Below are 18,551 nucleotides of genomic sequence, written 5' to 3'. Positions count from 1 at the left end.
CCACTGCAGATGGAAGAACACATTCCCTTCCACTGCCGAGTAATATTTTATTGTATGTATGTACCACCTCCTCTTTATCTATTCATCCATCAACAAGGCTGCCTCCACATCTTGGCTATTGTAAACAATGCTCCAATGAACATATGGATGCATATGTCCCCTCAATGTATTGTTTTGTGTTTCTTCAGATAAATACCCAGAAGTGGGATTACTGGATCCTTCCTTGTCTCTTGTTATAGACTTTGGTTTTTTGTTGTTGTTTGTTTGTTTGTTTTTATTATTAGTTTCAGGTGTACAAAACAATGTAAGTTAGACATTTCAACCTTCCCAAAATGATAACCCCTTCCCCCAATCTATTGCCCCTCTGACATTTTATGTATTTATTACAATTCCATTGACTCTATTCCCTATGCTGTACTGCATATCCAATGACTATATGTATATATTAAATTATAGTTGACATACAATATTATTCATCTTCAGCTTCAGGTGCACAGTGCAGTGGTCAGGCATCTACACCGTCCATGAAGTGGAATGGCCTTTGTTTTAAAGTCCACTTTGTCTGGTATAAGTATTTCTACCTCAGCTTTTTTTTCCTTTCATTTCCATTTTAATGAAATACTTATTTCCACTCTTTTACTTTCAGTCTGTGAGTGTCTTTTGATTTGAAGTTAGTCTCTTGTAGGCAGCATATGTAAGGGTCTTATCCATTCAGCCCTTCTATGTCTTTTGATTGGAGCATTTAATCCATTTATATTTAAAGTAGTTGTTAATAGATATATAGTTGTCATTTTATCATTCATATTTTTTATCTTTTTTTTTTCCATCTTAAAAAAGTCCCTCTAACATTCATTGTAATACTGGTGATGATGAACTCCTTTAGCTTTTTCTTGTCTGGGAAGCCCTTTATCTGTCCTTCCATTTTAAGTGAAAGCTTTGCTGGGTAGAGTAGTCTTGGTTGTACATCTTTGCTTTTCATCACTTTGAATATTTCCTGCCAATCCCTTTGGCCTGCAAAGTTTCTGTGGAGAAATCAGCTGAGTCTTATGGAGACGCCCTTATAAGTTACTAGTTGCCTTTCTCTTGCTGCTTTTAGGATTCTCTCTTTGTCTTTAACCTTTGACATTCTAATTATAATGTGTTTTGATGTGGGCCTGTTTGGGTTCATCTTGTGTGGGACTCTCTGAGCTTCCTGGACTTGTATGTCTATTTCCTTCACCAGGTTAGGAAAGTTTTCAGTCATTATTTCTTCAAATAAGTTCTCAATACTTTGCTTTCTCTCTTCTCCTTCTGGCACCCCTATGATGCAAATGTTGTTACGCTTGATGTTACCCCAGAGGCCCCTTAAACTATCCTCATTTTTTTGGGGTGGGGGGATTCTTTTTACTTTTTGCTGTTCTGATTGGGTGTTTTATGCTACCTTGTCTTCCAAATCGCAAATTCGATCCTCTGCATCATCTAGTCTGCTGGTGATTCCTTCTAGTGCATTCTTCATTGCAATTATTGTACTCTTCACTTCTGACTGGTTCTTTTTTATGGTTTCTATGTCTTTTTTTCCCCCGTCACCCCCTCCCTCCTTCCCACTCCCCTGCTTTTTTTTAAGCCATTGTTTCTCAGTCTAGTTGTAGGGCACAGCTCCCTGGTCCATGCTGGTATTATGAGCCTTGTGCTCCACCCGGCTGAGGCAGTTGGTTGCCAGTCATTTGTTGGCTACTCACAGCAGCTCACAGCAGCTCTCGTTGGCTGCCGGCCACTCATGATGGCTACCAGCCACTCACGCCGGCTGCCAGCCAGCACAGCCACAAGCCGCTCACAGTAGCACACATCAGCAGACAGCAGCCCACAGCAGACCACAGGCAGCTCACACCAACCTCCAGCTGTTCATGGTAGTCCAGCTCCAGGGAGAGCCGTTGTTCACAGTCTTAATTGTAGAGGGCACAGCTCACTGGACCTCTATGTCTTTTTTTATGCTTGATATTTCTTTGTTGAAGTTCTCACTAAGTTCCTTGAGCATCCTTATAACTATTGTTTTGAACTCTGTCTCTGGTAGGTTGCTTTTATCCATTTCATTTAGTTCTTTTTCTGGAGTCTTCTCCTATTCTTTCATTTGGGATGTATTTCTTTGTTTCCTCATTTTGGCTGCCTCTCTGTATTTGTTTCTATGTATTAAGTACATCCTTTTTATCTCCCAGTCTTAGCTGAATGACCTTATATAGTAGGTGCCCTGTGGGGCCCTGGCACATTCTCCCTGGTCACCTGCTCTAGGTGCTTCAGGAGTGTCTTTTGTGTGGGTTGTGTGTGCCCTCCTGTTATAGTTGAGCCTTGATTGCTATTGGCACATCAATGGATGGGATTGATCCTCAGGCTGACTGGCTGTGGGGTTTGACCACTTCCACAGCTTATTGGCTGCTATTTAGGGTGATTTGCCTCAATGGACTCTGGTACCTGTTGAGACTGCCCTATTGGTGTGCCACCTGTGGGGCTAATTGGGCGGTGTTCTGCTGTGGTCTGAAATCAACCTCCAAATATGTTTGTTCTAGGGCCTCTTGGGAGGGGTTCTGATGCAGGTCCAGGTTACCCACTGTCAGTGACTAGGAGACTACCTCAGAGGAGCTGCAAAGCGATTTGTGGTTGTTTGTTGCCTGTGCTAAAGTTGGAGTCACGTGGGAAAGGTCAAGCTATGTATCAAAGATGGCTGCCACCAGTTATGGGCCTGGGGTAGTGCCACAAAAAGCCAGGACAACCCAAGGCCTACTGCTACCTGCCAGTTCCCTTAAGGTTCAGTCACTGATAAAGCCTCATGCAGTATGTGAGTTGGGTGAGGCAGGCCTCAGGGAGTCACAAATGGGACTACATCAAACTGAAAAGTGTTTTTCCCAGGAAAGAAAACCAAAATGAAAAGACAGCCTATTGAATGGGTGAAAATATTTGCCAATGCTACATCTGATAAGGGATAATATCCAAAATTTATAAAAATTCATGCAATTCAGAGTTACTCAGTTTTCCTGGGTAACATGTTATTAAACTTCTGTTTTCCTCCTGTTCATCTGTCTTTTATTATAGGGGAGTCTTAGCCAAGAACCCAGAAGGATAAAGAGAAAATTATATTTCCTCTCCTACAGTGGTAAAGATTAATGGACAAATATAGAAAAAAAAAAAAAGTAGGACTTTGGAGGACTCAGGACTTTCTCGAATGAAGATTTGGTCTTCAAGCTAGGTAAAGATGCTACGTGCATCTTTCAGCATTTCTTGGCCACTTGACAAGCCATTCCTATGAACCAGCTCTGGCCAGTACTCTCTAGCAAGTTTCTTTCCCACCAGCCACATCCTCTCCCAAGAGGTCTTAATCTCAGCCTTGGTTCTCATTCTTAGTTCCTTCCTTCTTTACTCTTCCTCTGCCCTTGGGGGAGGGGGTGAATCACAGCTACATTCTGTGTTTGCTACTATAATACTGCTTAAGTCTTCTTACTGCTTTTTACTAGTTAAAAAATCTTTGTTAATGTTTAATAAGGAAAAGGAAATCATCCCTATTTAAATACTGGTAAAGTTTCTGCCTCCTGTCTGCACCCTGAATGCTGCTACATCAATATAATAAATACAAACAGCTACCTAAACTTAAAAAAAAAAAAAACACAACTCATACAACTCAACATGAGAAAAACAAACAATCCAATTAACAAATGGGCGGAAGACCTGAATAAACCTTTCTCCAAAGAGAACATACAGAAGGCCAACAGACATATGAAAAGATACTCAATGGCATAATCATAAGAGAAATCCAAATTAAAACCACAATGAAATATCATCTCACACTTGTCAGAATGGTTATCATCAGCAAATAACAAGTATTGGCGAGGATATGGAGAAAAGGAAACCCTTGTGCACTGTTGGTGAAATTGCAAATTGGTACAGCAACTATGGAAAATGGTTTAGCATTTCCTCAAAAATTTAAAAATAAAACCACCTTATGACCCAGCAATTCCACTTCTGGGTATTTATCCAAAGAAATCCAAAACACTAATTTGAAAAGATATATGCATCCCTATGTTCATTGCAGCATTATTTACGATAGCCAAGATATGGAAGCAACATCAATAGACCATTGGATAAAGAAGATGTGATATATATATATATGTATGCTGGTTGTGTGTGTGCGTGTGTGTGTGTGTATACCAGGGGTGCCAAAATATATATATACAATGGACACTTTCGTCAACTTTGCTCAAGCATTAGTTCACCATAAGCAGAAGTGTCTAGGCACAGATGGTAACCACTTTGAGCACCTCTTGTAATTGCAGAAGTCAAATGGGACTTGTATTCATCTTTTGTTATCAGTATATATTGAATATTACAATTTTAATATGGTTTTCCTTTCTTAAAATTTGTATACTTTTTTTTTTTTTTGTGTGTGTGTGTGTGTGTGTAATGGAATATTCCTTGGCCATAAAAAAAATGAAATCTTACCATTTTTGACAACATGGATGAACTAGAGGATATTATGTTAAGTAAAATAGGTCAAACTGAGATAGAAAGATACCCCATAATCTCACTTCTATGTGGAATCTAAACAAAATAAATGAACAAATAAAATAGAAACGGACTCATAGATAGACAGAACAAAGTGATGGTTGCCAGAAGGCAGGGATGTTGGGGAGCTGGGTGAAAAAAAGTGAAGAGATACAAATGGTAGTTACAAAATATGAGTAGTCACAAGGATGTTACATACAGCATACATCATATAGTCGACAATGCTGTAACAACTATGTATAGTGCCAGGGGTATACTAATCTAATTGGGGGGATCACTGCATAAATTATATAAATGTCTAACCACTATGTTGTACATCTGAAATTAATATAAAATAATATTGAACATCAACGGTAACTGAAAAAAATAAATATTTTTAACACAATAGGAAAACTGTTTAAATATTTAAAACAAAATTTCAGCAATAACTGGAAACATCCCTACAAGAATTTCAGGAAGATCTCAAGGGGAATATTATAAAGTATAATTGAAAGAAATCATAATCTACCTAAAGAGAGAATTATATTGATAGGGTGGGAAAATCTTGGTGTTACAAGGAAGCTATTAAATGCAAATTAATCGACACAGTCAATGAAATCACAATCAAATCCCTAGATAGTTTTTATGGAACTTACTAAACTGTGTACAAAGTTTATACAGAAGAAAAAACTGTCACAGAAGAGACAGAACAGTTGTAAAGAATAATAAGAGATCAAGAGTTCACATTGCCCACTTCTTACCCTTTGCTTTGTCTTGACCAAATATTAATCAGGTTTATCTCTCTCCTAAAGACCCCTGAACTTTGCTTATCCCCAAGCCTAAGCAAGCACAAAAATAGTGAAGCATGCCCCGTCATCAATTTCTCTGGGGATCTGGCTGACCACAGGGAGACCCAGTTACTGTCACAACCCACTGATAATTTCCCCTTATTCGTCCAGCTTCCCCTGCAGAGATTCTGCTAATTTCTGCCTACTTCCTCTTTTATCCTATTAAAAAATAAAAAAAGAAACTTTTTCTGAATCATTTTGAGATGCTTTCCGATTTCTGAGATCAGAGTATTCTCCTTATTGCAGTAACTTTTCTAATTAAAGTATCTCTATATCCAAATCCAGATTTGAATTTATTTCACATAAAACACAGAGATTTGCCTCAAAATACCAATAAAAACAAAACTACGGCGTTTTTTAAAGTGTGGTATTATTCCAGGAATAGTGAAATGAACCAACAAACCAAAATAAAGAATAGATTATATGTAGCAATATAATGTTCAATAGAAATGGCATTTCAAATCCAGTGTGAAAGATGGCAGGTGAAGTCAGGGAAGTCACAATATTCTCTCCCATAACTGGTGTCAGGACAATAGTCTATTCATTTAGGAAATAATTGCTTATTGAACAAATTCCAGGTATACGTTAAAATTTATCAAAATTATTAAAACATTAGAAAATGAAGGACAATATCCTAGGCAATTCTACAGCAAAATTCATACAGTAAATAACTGAAAAACTGGACCAAAATAAAAGCAAAAGTTTATGGTGACGCCACTCTCAATTTCATCTTTATTACAATTGTAAGGGTAATGTTTACACGGTTTACTATTAATGTGAGCACAGACATGTGGCATCATCAAGTGAGACTGGTGTTCTAAGATGCTCCTGTCCATGGTGTCCACTCTGACTGCTAGCATCCTCAGTATCTGTCCTCCCTGACAACTTAGTTACTGATTCTTACCCATGGGTGGAGCCCTAGGTAGGCCAGTCCATTAATAATCAGATTCCAGTTTGGAAGGGGCATCTGGATTGTATCTACTCTCCCTAGCCAAAGACCAGGAAACGAGCAGCCTAGCAAAACAGTAAATATTCCAACAGTAACTGCCCTACTCCCACCAAACACCACAGAGAAAAACTGGCTACACCCTTACACTCATCAGCAAAGGTCAAGTGGAAAGCCTGGAGCTCTACCCTAACCCAGTTATAATGAAGCACTCCGTCCCATCCCAATGGGGTTGTAGCAGAGAAGGAGCTGGGACTTTCATCACACCCATTAGTAAACTGCCACTCTCAACCCTGTCACTAGAGACCACATGGTGAGACTATAACCCAAGGAAAGGTTAAGTAAACAGTAACAAGTTATCCCTACCCCACTGGAGTGTTTGTAAATTCAAGTGGGAAACCTGGATTTTCACCATTACTTCCAGCAACACGATGGCAGCTCTTTTCCTTCTTCCTGGCATGATGTCAAAGGTGCCTGAAAGAAACAGAAGATTTTAATACAATCCAGGGTTTCAAAACATGATACCTTAAATATCCAGGATATAGAGGCGGCCTGATGGCTCAGTTGGTTAGAGAGCGAGTTTTGAACAACAGGATTGCCAGTTCGATTCCTACATGGGCCAGTGAGCTGCGCCCTCCACAACTAGATTGAAGACAATGAGTTGCCACTGAGCTTCCAGAGGGGCTGCTGGATGGCCCAGTTGGTTAGAGCGCGAGCTCTTAACAACAAGATTGTCAGTTCAATTCCCACATGGGATGGTGGGTTGTGCCCCCTGCAAATAAAGATCGAAAATGGTGACTGGACTTGGGGCTGAGCTGTGTGTGCCCTCCACAACTAGATTGAAAGACAATTACTTGGAGCTGATGGGCCCTGGAGAAACACACTGTCCCCCAATATTCCCCAATAAAATTTATTTTTTTAAAAAAATCCAGGATACAATCAAAAATCATTATGATATCAAGAACCAGGAAAATTTCAACCTTAGATGACTCAAATTAGAATTATTTGACAACTATTTCAAAGCAGCCATCATTACAAAAAAGTTTCAATGAGCAATTGCAAACTTTTTTTGGAACAAATGAAAAATACAAAGTCTCAGCAAAGGTATAGAAAACCTTGACAAAGAAACACATGATACAATGAAGACTGAAATTCAAATTTTAGACCTGAAAAATAAAATATCTGAAATGAAAACTACCAGATGGAGTTAATAGTGGAATAGAGACAAAAGAGGGAATACCATCAGTGAACTTCAAGATAGACCACTATAATTTATCCAATTTCAACAGACAGAAAATAAACACCAAAAAGAAAAAAGAAAAGAAAACCAGCATCCTCACGACCTGTGGGACTATAAGAAAATCCAATATTTCTGTCATTAAATTCCCAAAGTAGATAGAGAACAGGGAACTGAAAACTCATTCAGAAAAAAAAAAAAATGGCTAAAAATTTCTCAAATTTTCCAAAAGATAAAAACATATAGGTTCAAAAAGCTAAGGAAATTCCTAATAGGATAAACTCAAAGAAATACAGATCAAGATATATCACAATCAATCTTTTGATAACTAAAGACAAAAAAAAATCTTGAAAACAGTGAGGAAGTGAATATGTAACGATACTTTATCCATAAGGGAAAAACAATTCAAATATCAGCTAATTTCTCATCAGAAACTATGGGTGCCAATGGAATGTAGCACATTTTTCAAGTATTAAAAGAAAAGTGTTGTCAGCCCAGAATTCTATATCCAGAAAAAAATATTCTTCAGGAATTAAGGGAAAATCAACTTATTTTTTGGATAAAATTTACTTTTCTGTATATTAAGTAACACATGGTATTATGAAATAAATTATGTCTCCCTAAAATTCATATCCCTAACCCCTTTGTGGCTGTATATAAAGGTAGGGCCTCTTAGTTATAAAGGTTAAATGAGGTCAGAAAGGTGGAGCCCTACTCACATAAGATTGATGTCCTTAAAGAAGACAAAAAGTCACCAGATCTTCTCTCTCTCTCTCTCTCTCTCTCTCTCTCTCTCTCTCTCTCTCTCTCTCTCTCTCTCTCTCTCACCTTCGTTTTGAAAAACGAAGGCGTGATCCAAAGTCAATACACCAGCTCGTGTGACCGTGCAAACAGTTAGAGGATGAAATGTTGCTCTAATTGCAGCAATAAATATTCAGGGAATGGTGTGGCATGAAGTAATTGCACATCCTACCATTACTTCAAATATTTTTTGCGAATTTCTTCAAAGATTATTGCAGAAATTGGATGAAAATAATCTGGAGGAATTGTGGTTTGTTTTGGACAATGTAAGCCTCCACAAAACCCAGGAAGTATGTGAGCTTGTTGATCAGACAAGCCACACTTTATTATTTGTACCACCATACTCTCCAATGATGAACCCCACTGAAGAAGTTTTTTTCAAAAATTAAGTTCTGTGCAAGAAATATTTTGGCTGACCCATCAAACTATGATCATTTAGTAAATATTATTAATCATTCCATTGCAAATATTACTCTTACAGATTGCCATAATTATTTTATGAATATGTATATGAAATTACCAAGAGCAGCGGCAGAACCATTATAAATGAAGCTATAAGTAAATAAGCATTTCTGATGTCAAATAAGTATTTTATGTTTATTATTAAATACATGCAATAAAATGTTTAATTGTAACAATAACTTAACATTGGATTTATTTTTATTTTTATTACAAAGATTAAGAAGACATTTTTGTGGAAAAATTTGATCTGCAAAAGGTTGAATTTGATTTGCAAAAGGTTGAATTTGATTTGCAAAAGGGTGAATTTGGAGCACAAAACATGTAAAAAAGAATGAACTCTTGCTATTTTTGACAACATGGATGGACCTTGAGGGTATTATGCTAAGTGAAATAAGTTAGAATAAGACAAATACCATATGATCTCACTTATATGTGGAATCTAAAGAATAAATTAAGTTCATAAACACAGAGAACTGACTGGTGATTACCAGAGGTGGAGAGGTGGGGCGATGGATGAAGGGAGTCAAAAGGTACAAACTTCCAGTTATAAAATCAGTAAGTTATGGGGATGTAATGTACAGAATAGCAACTACAGTTAATAATACTATATTGCATATTTGAAAGTTGCTAACTGAGTAGATCTTAAAAGTGCTTATCACAAGAAAAAAATTTGTAACTCTGTTTGATGATGAGTGTTAACTAGACTTCTTGAGGGGATTATTCCAAAATATATACAAGTATCAAATCTTTATGTTGTATACCTGAAACTATATAATGTTGAATGAAAATTAAACGTCAATTTAAAAAGTCTATTAACAGATCATTTTGTTCACTCTGACCTAAGGTCCTCATAGGGGCAAAAAGACCAGTAGAGTGATTCTTCACTTGGGGGAGGTCTTTTAATACACAGTATCACATCTTCCTATATCAAAAAGATTTTAAAATCATCCTCAATATCATTATTAGTACAAAAACTAGTAATAATATGCAAACAAATGCTAGTAATGATATGCAAATACATAAGAAAAATAGAACTGGGGTTTCTGAGAAGTTAATTATGGGCCAGATTAGGGAAAAGAAAACATCCAGACCAGTGGTTCTCTAAATCACCTTCTCTAGGGCACAACACATACTTAAAACAGGAAGTCTTTTTAACACACACACAGACCAAGATCAGACGTCCTCTGTGGCTGGGCTTGCTGGTGTCTGCACCATGAGAAACGGGTATCTAAGGTGGCCGGCAGGTAGGTAGAACATAACAAAAATGACAGACAACTAAAGCTATCTGGGCACTCTCTACCCAGTTTGAAAATATTATCTGTTCTTGCTTGATATCTGGCTTGTTTGTCTAATATCTCTATAAGGTATAAAGGGAAAATTTTTGAGGATATTAGCTCATTTATATTAAATCTCAAAGGAGAAAGTCAGTTAAACTCATTGCCAGGGCAAACTTGGGGATGTAACAAAGTTTTCATTTTATTACTTGTGTTAGTTCAGTTTCACCAGAGAAACAGAACCAATAAAATGGAGACAGACAGACAGAGATGGAGACAGAAAGACAGAGATTTTAAGGAATTGGTTCATTAGAATATGGAGGTTGGAAAGTGCGAAATCCATAGGACTGGCCAGCAGGCTGGAAACCCAGGGAAGACTTGATATTGCATCTCAAGTCCAAAGGCAGCTGGAATTCTCTCTTCCTCTTAAGGTCTTCAACTGATGAGATGAGGCGCACCCAGGTTATGGGAGGTAATCGGCCTTACTCAAAGTCTAGAGATTTAAATGTTAATCTCATCTAAAAAACACCTCATGAAAAAAAATACACCTCACAGCAACATGTACACTAGAGTTTAAACAAATATCTGGGTACCACGGCCTAGTCAAATTGGAACGTAAAATTAACTATCATAACACCTGTATTTTTTTCAAAAGAATAGATAACCAAACTATCTGAAAACTCTAGAGCACTAAGAAAAACATTGTCTGTTAGTCTATAGGTTTTATGTGAGTGATGGAATAACTTGAAGAACAGTAACAGTGAATTAGTAAAAACTAGTACCAGTGAGGTCAGCTTAATTCTGATTAGTCTTTATTCCCTTCAGTGCTTACATGTTACCTAGTAAGTTAGGTGTTCTTTATATATTATCCTCATTAGTTGTAATTAGTATCCTGGTTTTTATGAAAATAGCCACATTTCTTATCATGCGAATTGTGGAATATGATTATTTTAATGCTGGACACATTTTGGGAAAATCCTGTAAAGGCACACAGACGTGAAAAGATTTTCATAGGGTTCAGGGCTCACATAGATGGGATGACAGACTCTACTAGGTGGTCCATTTATTGCCTGCAGGGTAGATTTCATTCCTCCATCCTCATAGTGGTTTGCATGCCACAAAGCCCCTTCTGTGATTCATTTCTCAGGACCGAGCTGGGAGACAAAGGGGAAAGGCTGTGCTTTCAGCACACTGTCCACTGTTGAAGGGCCAGGGCATCATGTGGGAGGAGCCATAAAAGCCATGGGTGCTGTACCTGGAGAGGCCACCTGACCAGGAGATAGTGGCCCTCCCTGCAGCCGCCTTAGTTCTCACTCCTCACCGCTCCTCAAATCCCACTGTATGGATTCCAGGGCTCCGTGCCCTGCTCTTCTCATCATTATAGGACTCAGACTTTGGGCTGTACGACTCTGCGATCTATGCTCTTTTTGTAAGCTCTGAAGCTGTACGTTCAACAGGAGCGATCCTGGAAGAGGAATCCTCAAAGCAGATTTCTGCCATTGACAGAGAACAAGGAACCTGGGCCTGGGCAAAGGCACACCAATCTGAGGATTCTCTCCTTTAAGATTTACCCTCTCCGTTGGGAAGGTTGGGGTTTCTAAGATGGGTCTCTGTCATCAGCTCTGTGTATGTGCTGTCCCCTTACCTGTAGCACCTGAGTCCATCTGAACACTGTGTCTGTCGGTGACTGACTCCTGGGGAGTCCTGGGAGATGGAGGGGAAAGGCTTAGTCCTCGATTCCTGGTAAAGTACAAGAAGCTGCTGGAAGGCCATGGGCTGCAGGGCAAGAACCACCTATTAAGAACCTGCCAACTGGGGTTGAAATCGGAGCTTGACTCTCTTTTCTTTGTCATATCTCTGTTTTATCTGCCCCAGGGCTCTCTGTGCTGCTGCTGTTGCCTTTGGTTGCTGCAGCCCTGAAGGATAGAGGTGAGTGCCCAGCCAGCCCCATTATGGTTGTCGTGTGGGAGACCCTGTTCGCTGCGCCATTTGTCATGCAGGCTATCAGGCGGGGTCTCTGCTCCCACTCCCCACATAAGAACGCAGGATATGGTGAGGCCAAAAAGGAACACCCACGGAGCCATAGATGGGGGAGTCATACCACTGTATTCTCGCTGGCGGCATCCGCCTCTCTGCAATCCGCTCTTGCTAGCTCAGCCACCATCTTGCTAGCCCCCATGTTTTTGCTAGCATAGCCACAGCAATTATATTAGTGGCCAATGGCTCACTGGTTACAGCTGATGGCCAACTAGCCACAGCTGATGGCCATCCAATCACAGTTGATGGCCATTTACTACCTGAGCCAGTACCTTTCTATGTGAGGCCGAGAGCCTGGAAACTGCTCTCTGGGGCTCTATCCCCACAGTGGTATAAGCTAGGGCGTGCATGCTGGGGTCTGGTTCCCTCACCAAGTGGGAGGGAAGCTTGTTCTGCAAGTGAGGCTCAGAGATGGTCTCATGAAGATAAGAGAAGATGCTTTTACCTCCCTAAATGCCCAGAGTTTTTGTGTCTTTTCCTCTTCCAATGGCAGCTATACCCTCCTCTAGTTTTGGACTCATAGTTGGCCGTGGCTTCACCAATTTCTTGCCTTCTGACCATGGTCTCCCACTGCTTCTGCACCCACAGCTTGTATTCGCTGGTGCCCTCCAAACCCTCCATGTGTCAATGCCAATGCCTGTCTCTGCGCTCCAGGATTCAGTGCTGCATCTGAGAAGATCTTCACCGGCCACTTGGAGAGTTGTGATGGTACAGAGGCTTTGGGGTGGTGGAGGGGCACATGGAGATTGTGGGGGGAGAGCCCTCATCCCGAGAACAGCACAGAAGCACTTTGTCAAGAACTCAAGAGAGGAGGTGGGGCAGGGAAGTGGGCAGTCTGGTTTCGTGATCAGTAGGTAGAGTGTTGAAAGCATCCATGGTGCAGCTGGGCTACGTGGGCTCAGAGTCTAGCTCTGCCGCTGACTGACTCTCTGACCTTTAGGAAATTATTTCTCCTTTCTTTGCCTCCGTTTCTTTGTGTATTGTGGATAATCATTGTACTTACCCCATACGGATGGTGCGAGATTTAATATTTACCTGTATGAAAAAAATTTAAAGATAGTACACACTGTCAACAAATGTGAGCTATTATCATTGTTACTGCTGTTATTGTAATTATTATTTTCATAGCACAAAGAAAGGAAAGAAATGGAAGAGACAGGAGGAAAGAAACACCCAGGGCCTGGAAGCTCGGGGTCTCCTACTAGCTTGAGCTCACCACAAACCGTGCCCACTCACGATCATGGTTTCCCACCTCATCTTCACAGCAGAGCCATGAAGCAAACAGAGCTAGGATTTATCTTTCCCACCTTCTCCCATTTGGCCCACTTCCCACCTCCTACCTTTGGCACCCACCAATCTGTTCTCTGTATCTTGTATCTATGTGCTTTTTCTTTTTCAATTTCACATATAGGTGATATCATACAGTATTTGTCTTTTTCTGTCTGACACTTTACTTAGCATAATGCCCTCAAGGTCCATCCACGTTGGCACAAAGGATAAGATTTCCTTCTTTTTTATGGCTGAATAATATTTCACTCTATATATATACCACTTTTTCATTATCCAGTCATCCATTGATGGACTTGTAGATTGTTTCTGTGTCTTGGCTAATGTAAATAATGCTGCAACGAACATAGGAGTGCAGACATCTTTTCAAGATTGTAATTTTATTTCCTTCTGATAAATACGCCGAAGTAGAATTAATGGACCATATGGTAGCTCTATTTTTATTTTATTTAGGAACCTCCATATTGTTTTTCAGAGGGGCTACTCCAATTTGAATTCCCAATCACAGTGCCCAAGGTTCCTTTTCTCCACATCCAGGTCAACACTTGTTATCTCTTGTCTTTTTGAAAATAGCCATTCTAACAGGTGTGAGGTGATATATGTCATTGTGGTTTTGATTTGCATTTTCCTGATGATTAGTGATGTTGAATACCTTTTCATGTAGCTGTTGGCAATTTGGATGCATTCTTTGGAAAATGTCTCTTCAGAGACTCTACCCATTTTAATCTGATTGTTTGAGTTTTTGCTATTAAGACGTATGAGTGCTTTATATGTTTTAGATGCTAACCCCTTATCAGATACATGATTTGCAAATATTTTCTCGCCATTGCAGGTTGGTTTTTTTTTTTTAATTATATTTTATTAAATTTATTGGGGTGACAATTGTTAGTAAAATTACATAGATTTCAGGTGTACAATTCTGTATTACATCATCTATAAATCCCATTGTGTGTTCATCAGCCAGAGTCAGTTCTCCTTCCATCACCATATATTTGATCCCCCTTACCCTCATCTCCCACCCCACACCCCCCACCCCCTTACCCTCTGGCAACCACTAAACTATTGTCTGTGTCTATGAGTTTCTGTTTCTCATTTGTTTGTCTTGTTCTTTTGTTGTTTTTGGTTTATATACCACATATCAGTGAAATCACATGATTCTCTGCTTTTTCTGTCTGACTTGTTTCGCTCAGCATTACTCTCTCAAGATCCATCCATATTGTCACAAATGCTCCTATATCATCTTTTCTTACTGCCGAATAGTATTCCATTGTGTATATATACCACAACTTCTTTATCCATTCATCTATCGAAGGACATTTTGGTTGTTTCCATGTCTTGGCCACCGTAAACAAAGCTGCAATGAACATTGGAGCACACGTGTCTTTATCTCTAAATGTTTTCAGATTTTTTGGGTAGATACCCACGAGAGGGATTGCTGGGTCATATGGCAATTCTATTCGTAATTTTTTGAGGAACCTCCACACTGCCTTCCATAACGGCTGCACCAGTCTGCATTCCCACCAACAGTGTATGAGAGTTCCTTTTTCTCCACAGCCTCTCCAACACTTGTTACTATTTGTCTTGTTGATGATAGCCATTCTGACTGGGGTGAGGTGATATCTCATTGTGGTTTTGATTTGCATTTCTCTGATGATTAGTGATGTTGAGCATTTTTTCATATGTCTATTTGCCATTTGTATGTCCTCTTTGGAGAAATGTCTCTTCAAGTCCTCTGCCCATTTTTCAATTGGGTTGTTTGTTTTTTTGTTGTTGAGTTGCATGAGTTCCTTGTATATTCTGGATACTAGCCCCTTATCGGAGGCACTGTTTGCAAAATCTTCTCCCATTCAGTTGGTGGCCTCTTTATTTTGTCGATGGTTTCTTTTGCTGTGCAGAAGCTTTTAAGTTTCATATAGTCCCATTCGTTTATTTTAGCTTTTACTTCCATTGCCTTTGGAGTCAAGTTCATAAAATGCTCTTTGAACCCAAGGTCCATAAGTTTAGTACCTATGTTTTCTTCTATGCAGTTTATTGTGTCAGGTCTTATGCTTAAGTCTTTGATCCATTTTGAATTAACTTTGGTACATGGTGACAAATAGCAGTTCAGTTTCATTCTTTTGCACGTGGCTATCCAATTCTCCCAGCACCATTTATTGAAGAGGCTGTCTTTGCTCCATTGTATGTTTTTAGCTTCTTTGTCAAAAATTATCTGTCCATATTTATGTGGTTTTATTTCTGGGTTCTCAATTCTATTCCATTGGTCTATGTGTCTGTTTTTCTGCCAATACCATGCTGTTTTGATTATTGTACCCCTGTAGTACAAGCCAAAGTCAGGAAGTGTGATACCTCCATTATTGTTCTTTTTTCTTAAGATTGCTTTTGCTATTTGGGGTCTTTTGTGGTTCCAAACAAATCTGATGATTTTTTGTTCTATTTCTTTAAAATATGCCATTGGGATTTTGATGGGAATTGCATTCAATCTGTATATTGCCTTGGGTAATATGGTCATTTTAACTATGTTGATTCTTCCAATCCATGAGCACGGAATGTCTTTCCATTTCTTTGTGTCTTCTTCAATTTCTTTCAAAAATGTCTTATAGTTTTCAGCATATAGGTCTTTCACATCCTTGGTTAAGTTTATTCCTAGGTATTTTATTCTTTTTGCTGCAATTGCAAAAGGAATTGTTTTTTGTATTTCTTTTTCTGAGATTTCATTGTTAGTATATAGGAAGGCAATTGACTTTTGTGCGTTGATTTTGTAGCCAGCAACTTTACTGTATTCGTTGATTGTTTCTAATAGCTTTTTGGTGGAGTCTTTAGGGTTTTCTATATATAGCATCATGTCATCTGCAAAGAGTGATAATTTAACTTCTTCATTCCCAATTTGCATGCCTTTTATTTCTTTCTCTTGCCTGATTGCTCTGGCAAGGACTTCCAACACTATGTTAAAAAGCAGAGGTGATAGGGGACATCCCTGTCGTGTTCCTGAACGTAGAGCAAAGGGCTTCAGTTTTTCTCCATTAATTATGAGATTAGCCGAGGGCTTGTCATATATGGCCTTTATTATGTTAAGGTATTTTCCTTCTATACCCATTTTATTAAGTCTTTTAATTATAAATGGATGTTGTATCTTGTCAAATGCTTTTTCTGCATCAATTGATATAATCATATGATTTTTGTCCTTTATTTTGTTTATGTGATGTATCACATTGATGGATTTGCGTATGTTGAACCATCCTTGTGCCCCGGGGATGAACCCCACTTGGTCGTGATGAATAATCTTTTTAATGCATTGTTGTATTCGATTTGCTAGAATTTTATTTAGGATTTTTGCATCGGTATTCATCAGAGATATTGGTCTGTAGTTTTCTTTTTTTGTGCTGTCCTTACCAGGTTTTGATATCAGGGTAATGTTGGCCTCATAGAATGAGTTAGGGAATACTGTCTCTTCTTCAATTTTTTGGAAGAGTTTGAGCAGGATTGGTATTAGATCCTCTTTGAAGGTTTGGTAGAATTCACTAGTGAAGCCATCTGGACCCGGACTTTTGCTTTTGGGAAGGTTTTGGATGACTGATTCAATTTCATTACTGGTGATCGGTCTGTTTAGATTTTCCAGTTCTTCATGGTTCAGCCTTGGAAGGCTATATGTTTCTAAGAACTTGTCCATTTCTTCTAGGTTGTTGAATTTGGTGGCATATAGTCCTTCATAGTATTCTTGGATGATCCTTTGTATTTCTGTGTTGTCCGTGATAACTTCCCCTTTTTCATTTCTGACTTTGTTAATTAGTGTCTTCTCTCTTTTTATCTTAGTAAGTCTAGCCAAGGGTTTGTCAATTTTGTTGATCTTTTCAAAGAACCAGCTCTTTGTCACATTAATTTTTTCTATTGTCTTTTTGTTCTCTATTTCATTTAGTTCTGCTCTAATTTTTGTTATTTCCTTTCTTCTGCTGACCTTGGGTTTTACTTGTTCTTCTTTTTCTAGTTCTTTAAGGTGTAACATGAGGTTATTTATTTGGGAGTTTTCTTGTTTCTTGAGATAGGCCTGTAATGAGATAAATTTCCCTCTTAAAACTGCTTTCGCTGCATCCCAAAAATTTTGGTAGGATGTATTTTCATTGTCATTTGTTTCTATGTATCTTTTGATATCTCCTCTAACTTCTTCTTTGACCCAGTCCTTCTTTAAAAGTATGTTGTTTAATCTCCATGTATTTGTGTTTTTTCCCACTTTCTTTTTACAGTTGATATCCAATTTCAAAGCCTTGTGATCAGAGAATGTGCATGGTATGATTTCAATCTTCTTAAATTTGTTGAGACTGATTTTATGTCCCAATATATGGTCTATCCTTGAGAATGTTCCATGTACACTAGAAAAGAATGTGTAGTCTGATGTTTTAGGATGAAGTGCTCTATAAATGTCAATTATGTCCATTTCATCTAATGTGTCATTTAGGGCTACTATTTCGTTATTTATTTTCTGTTTGGATGATCTATCCATAGCTGTCAATGATGTATTTAAGTCCCCTAGTATAATTGTGTTTTGGTCAATTTCTCCCTTTAGTTCTGTTAGTAGTTGCTTGGTGTATTTTGGTGCTCCCTGATTGGGGGCATAAATATTGATGACTGTTATGTCTTCTTGTTGTACAGTCCCCTTCACCATTATGAAATGTCCATCTTTGTCTCTTGTTATCTTTTTCACCTTGAAGTCTGTTTCATCTGATATCATTATGGCTACACCTGATTTTCTCTGGGTACCATTTGCTTGGAGTGTCAATTTCCACCCTTTCACTTTGAGTCTATGCTTGTCCTTGTAGCTGAGATGTGTCTCTTGGAGACAGCATATGGTTGGGTTTAGTTTTTTTATCCTATCTGCTACTCTGTGCCTTTTTATTGGTGAGTTCAGTCCATTTACATTTAGGGAGATTATTGATATGTGAGGATTTCCTGTCATTCTATCTTTAGTTTTCTGGTAAGGCTGTGTCTCCATTGTTTCTTTGCCTTTTTGTTGTTGTCTATTATTTCTGTGTGGTGGAATTCTATGATGTTTACCTCTGTTTCTTCTTTTATTTCAGTATATATTTCAGTTCTGGATTTTTTTTGAGTGGTTACCCTTAAGTTTATGTAAAAGAAAGTTTGATAATTAGAGTATTCCATTT

General features: G+C 38.6%; 1 protein-coding gene across 1 annotated transcript in view; it reads left to right on the top strand.

Moving 5' to 3' along the window:
* Positions 1–9,890: 9,890 nt before the first annotated feature.
* Positions 9,891–18,551, top strand: part of LOC109439421 (adhesion G protein-coupled receptor E2-like) — a 44,438-nt gene continuing 35,777 nt past the window's right edge. Inside the window, exons 1-3 of the mRNA XM_074338119.2 lie at positions 9,891–10,044; positions 11,950–12,003; positions 12,700–12,819. Coding sequence (XP_074194220.2) covers positions 10,014–10,044; positions 11,950–12,003; positions 12,700–12,819 — 205 coding nt within the window. The 5' untranslated portion in view covers positions 9,891–10,013. The remainder of the gene's footprint in view (positions 10,045–11,949; positions 12,004–12,699; positions 12,820–18,551) is intronic.

Source organism: Rhinolophus sinicus, chromosome 15 (assembly GCF_057876585.1).
Source record: "Rhinolophus sinicus isolate RSI-liver-muscle chromosome 15, RSI-T2T, whole genome shotgun sequence".
NCBI classification, from domain to species: domain Eukaryota; kingdom Metazoa; phylum Chordata; class Mammalia; order Chiroptera; family Rhinolophidae; genus Rhinolophus; species Rhinolophus sinicus.
Note: the sequence above shows the minus strand (reverse complement) of the source record. Positions and strands in the feature narration are given on the sequence as shown.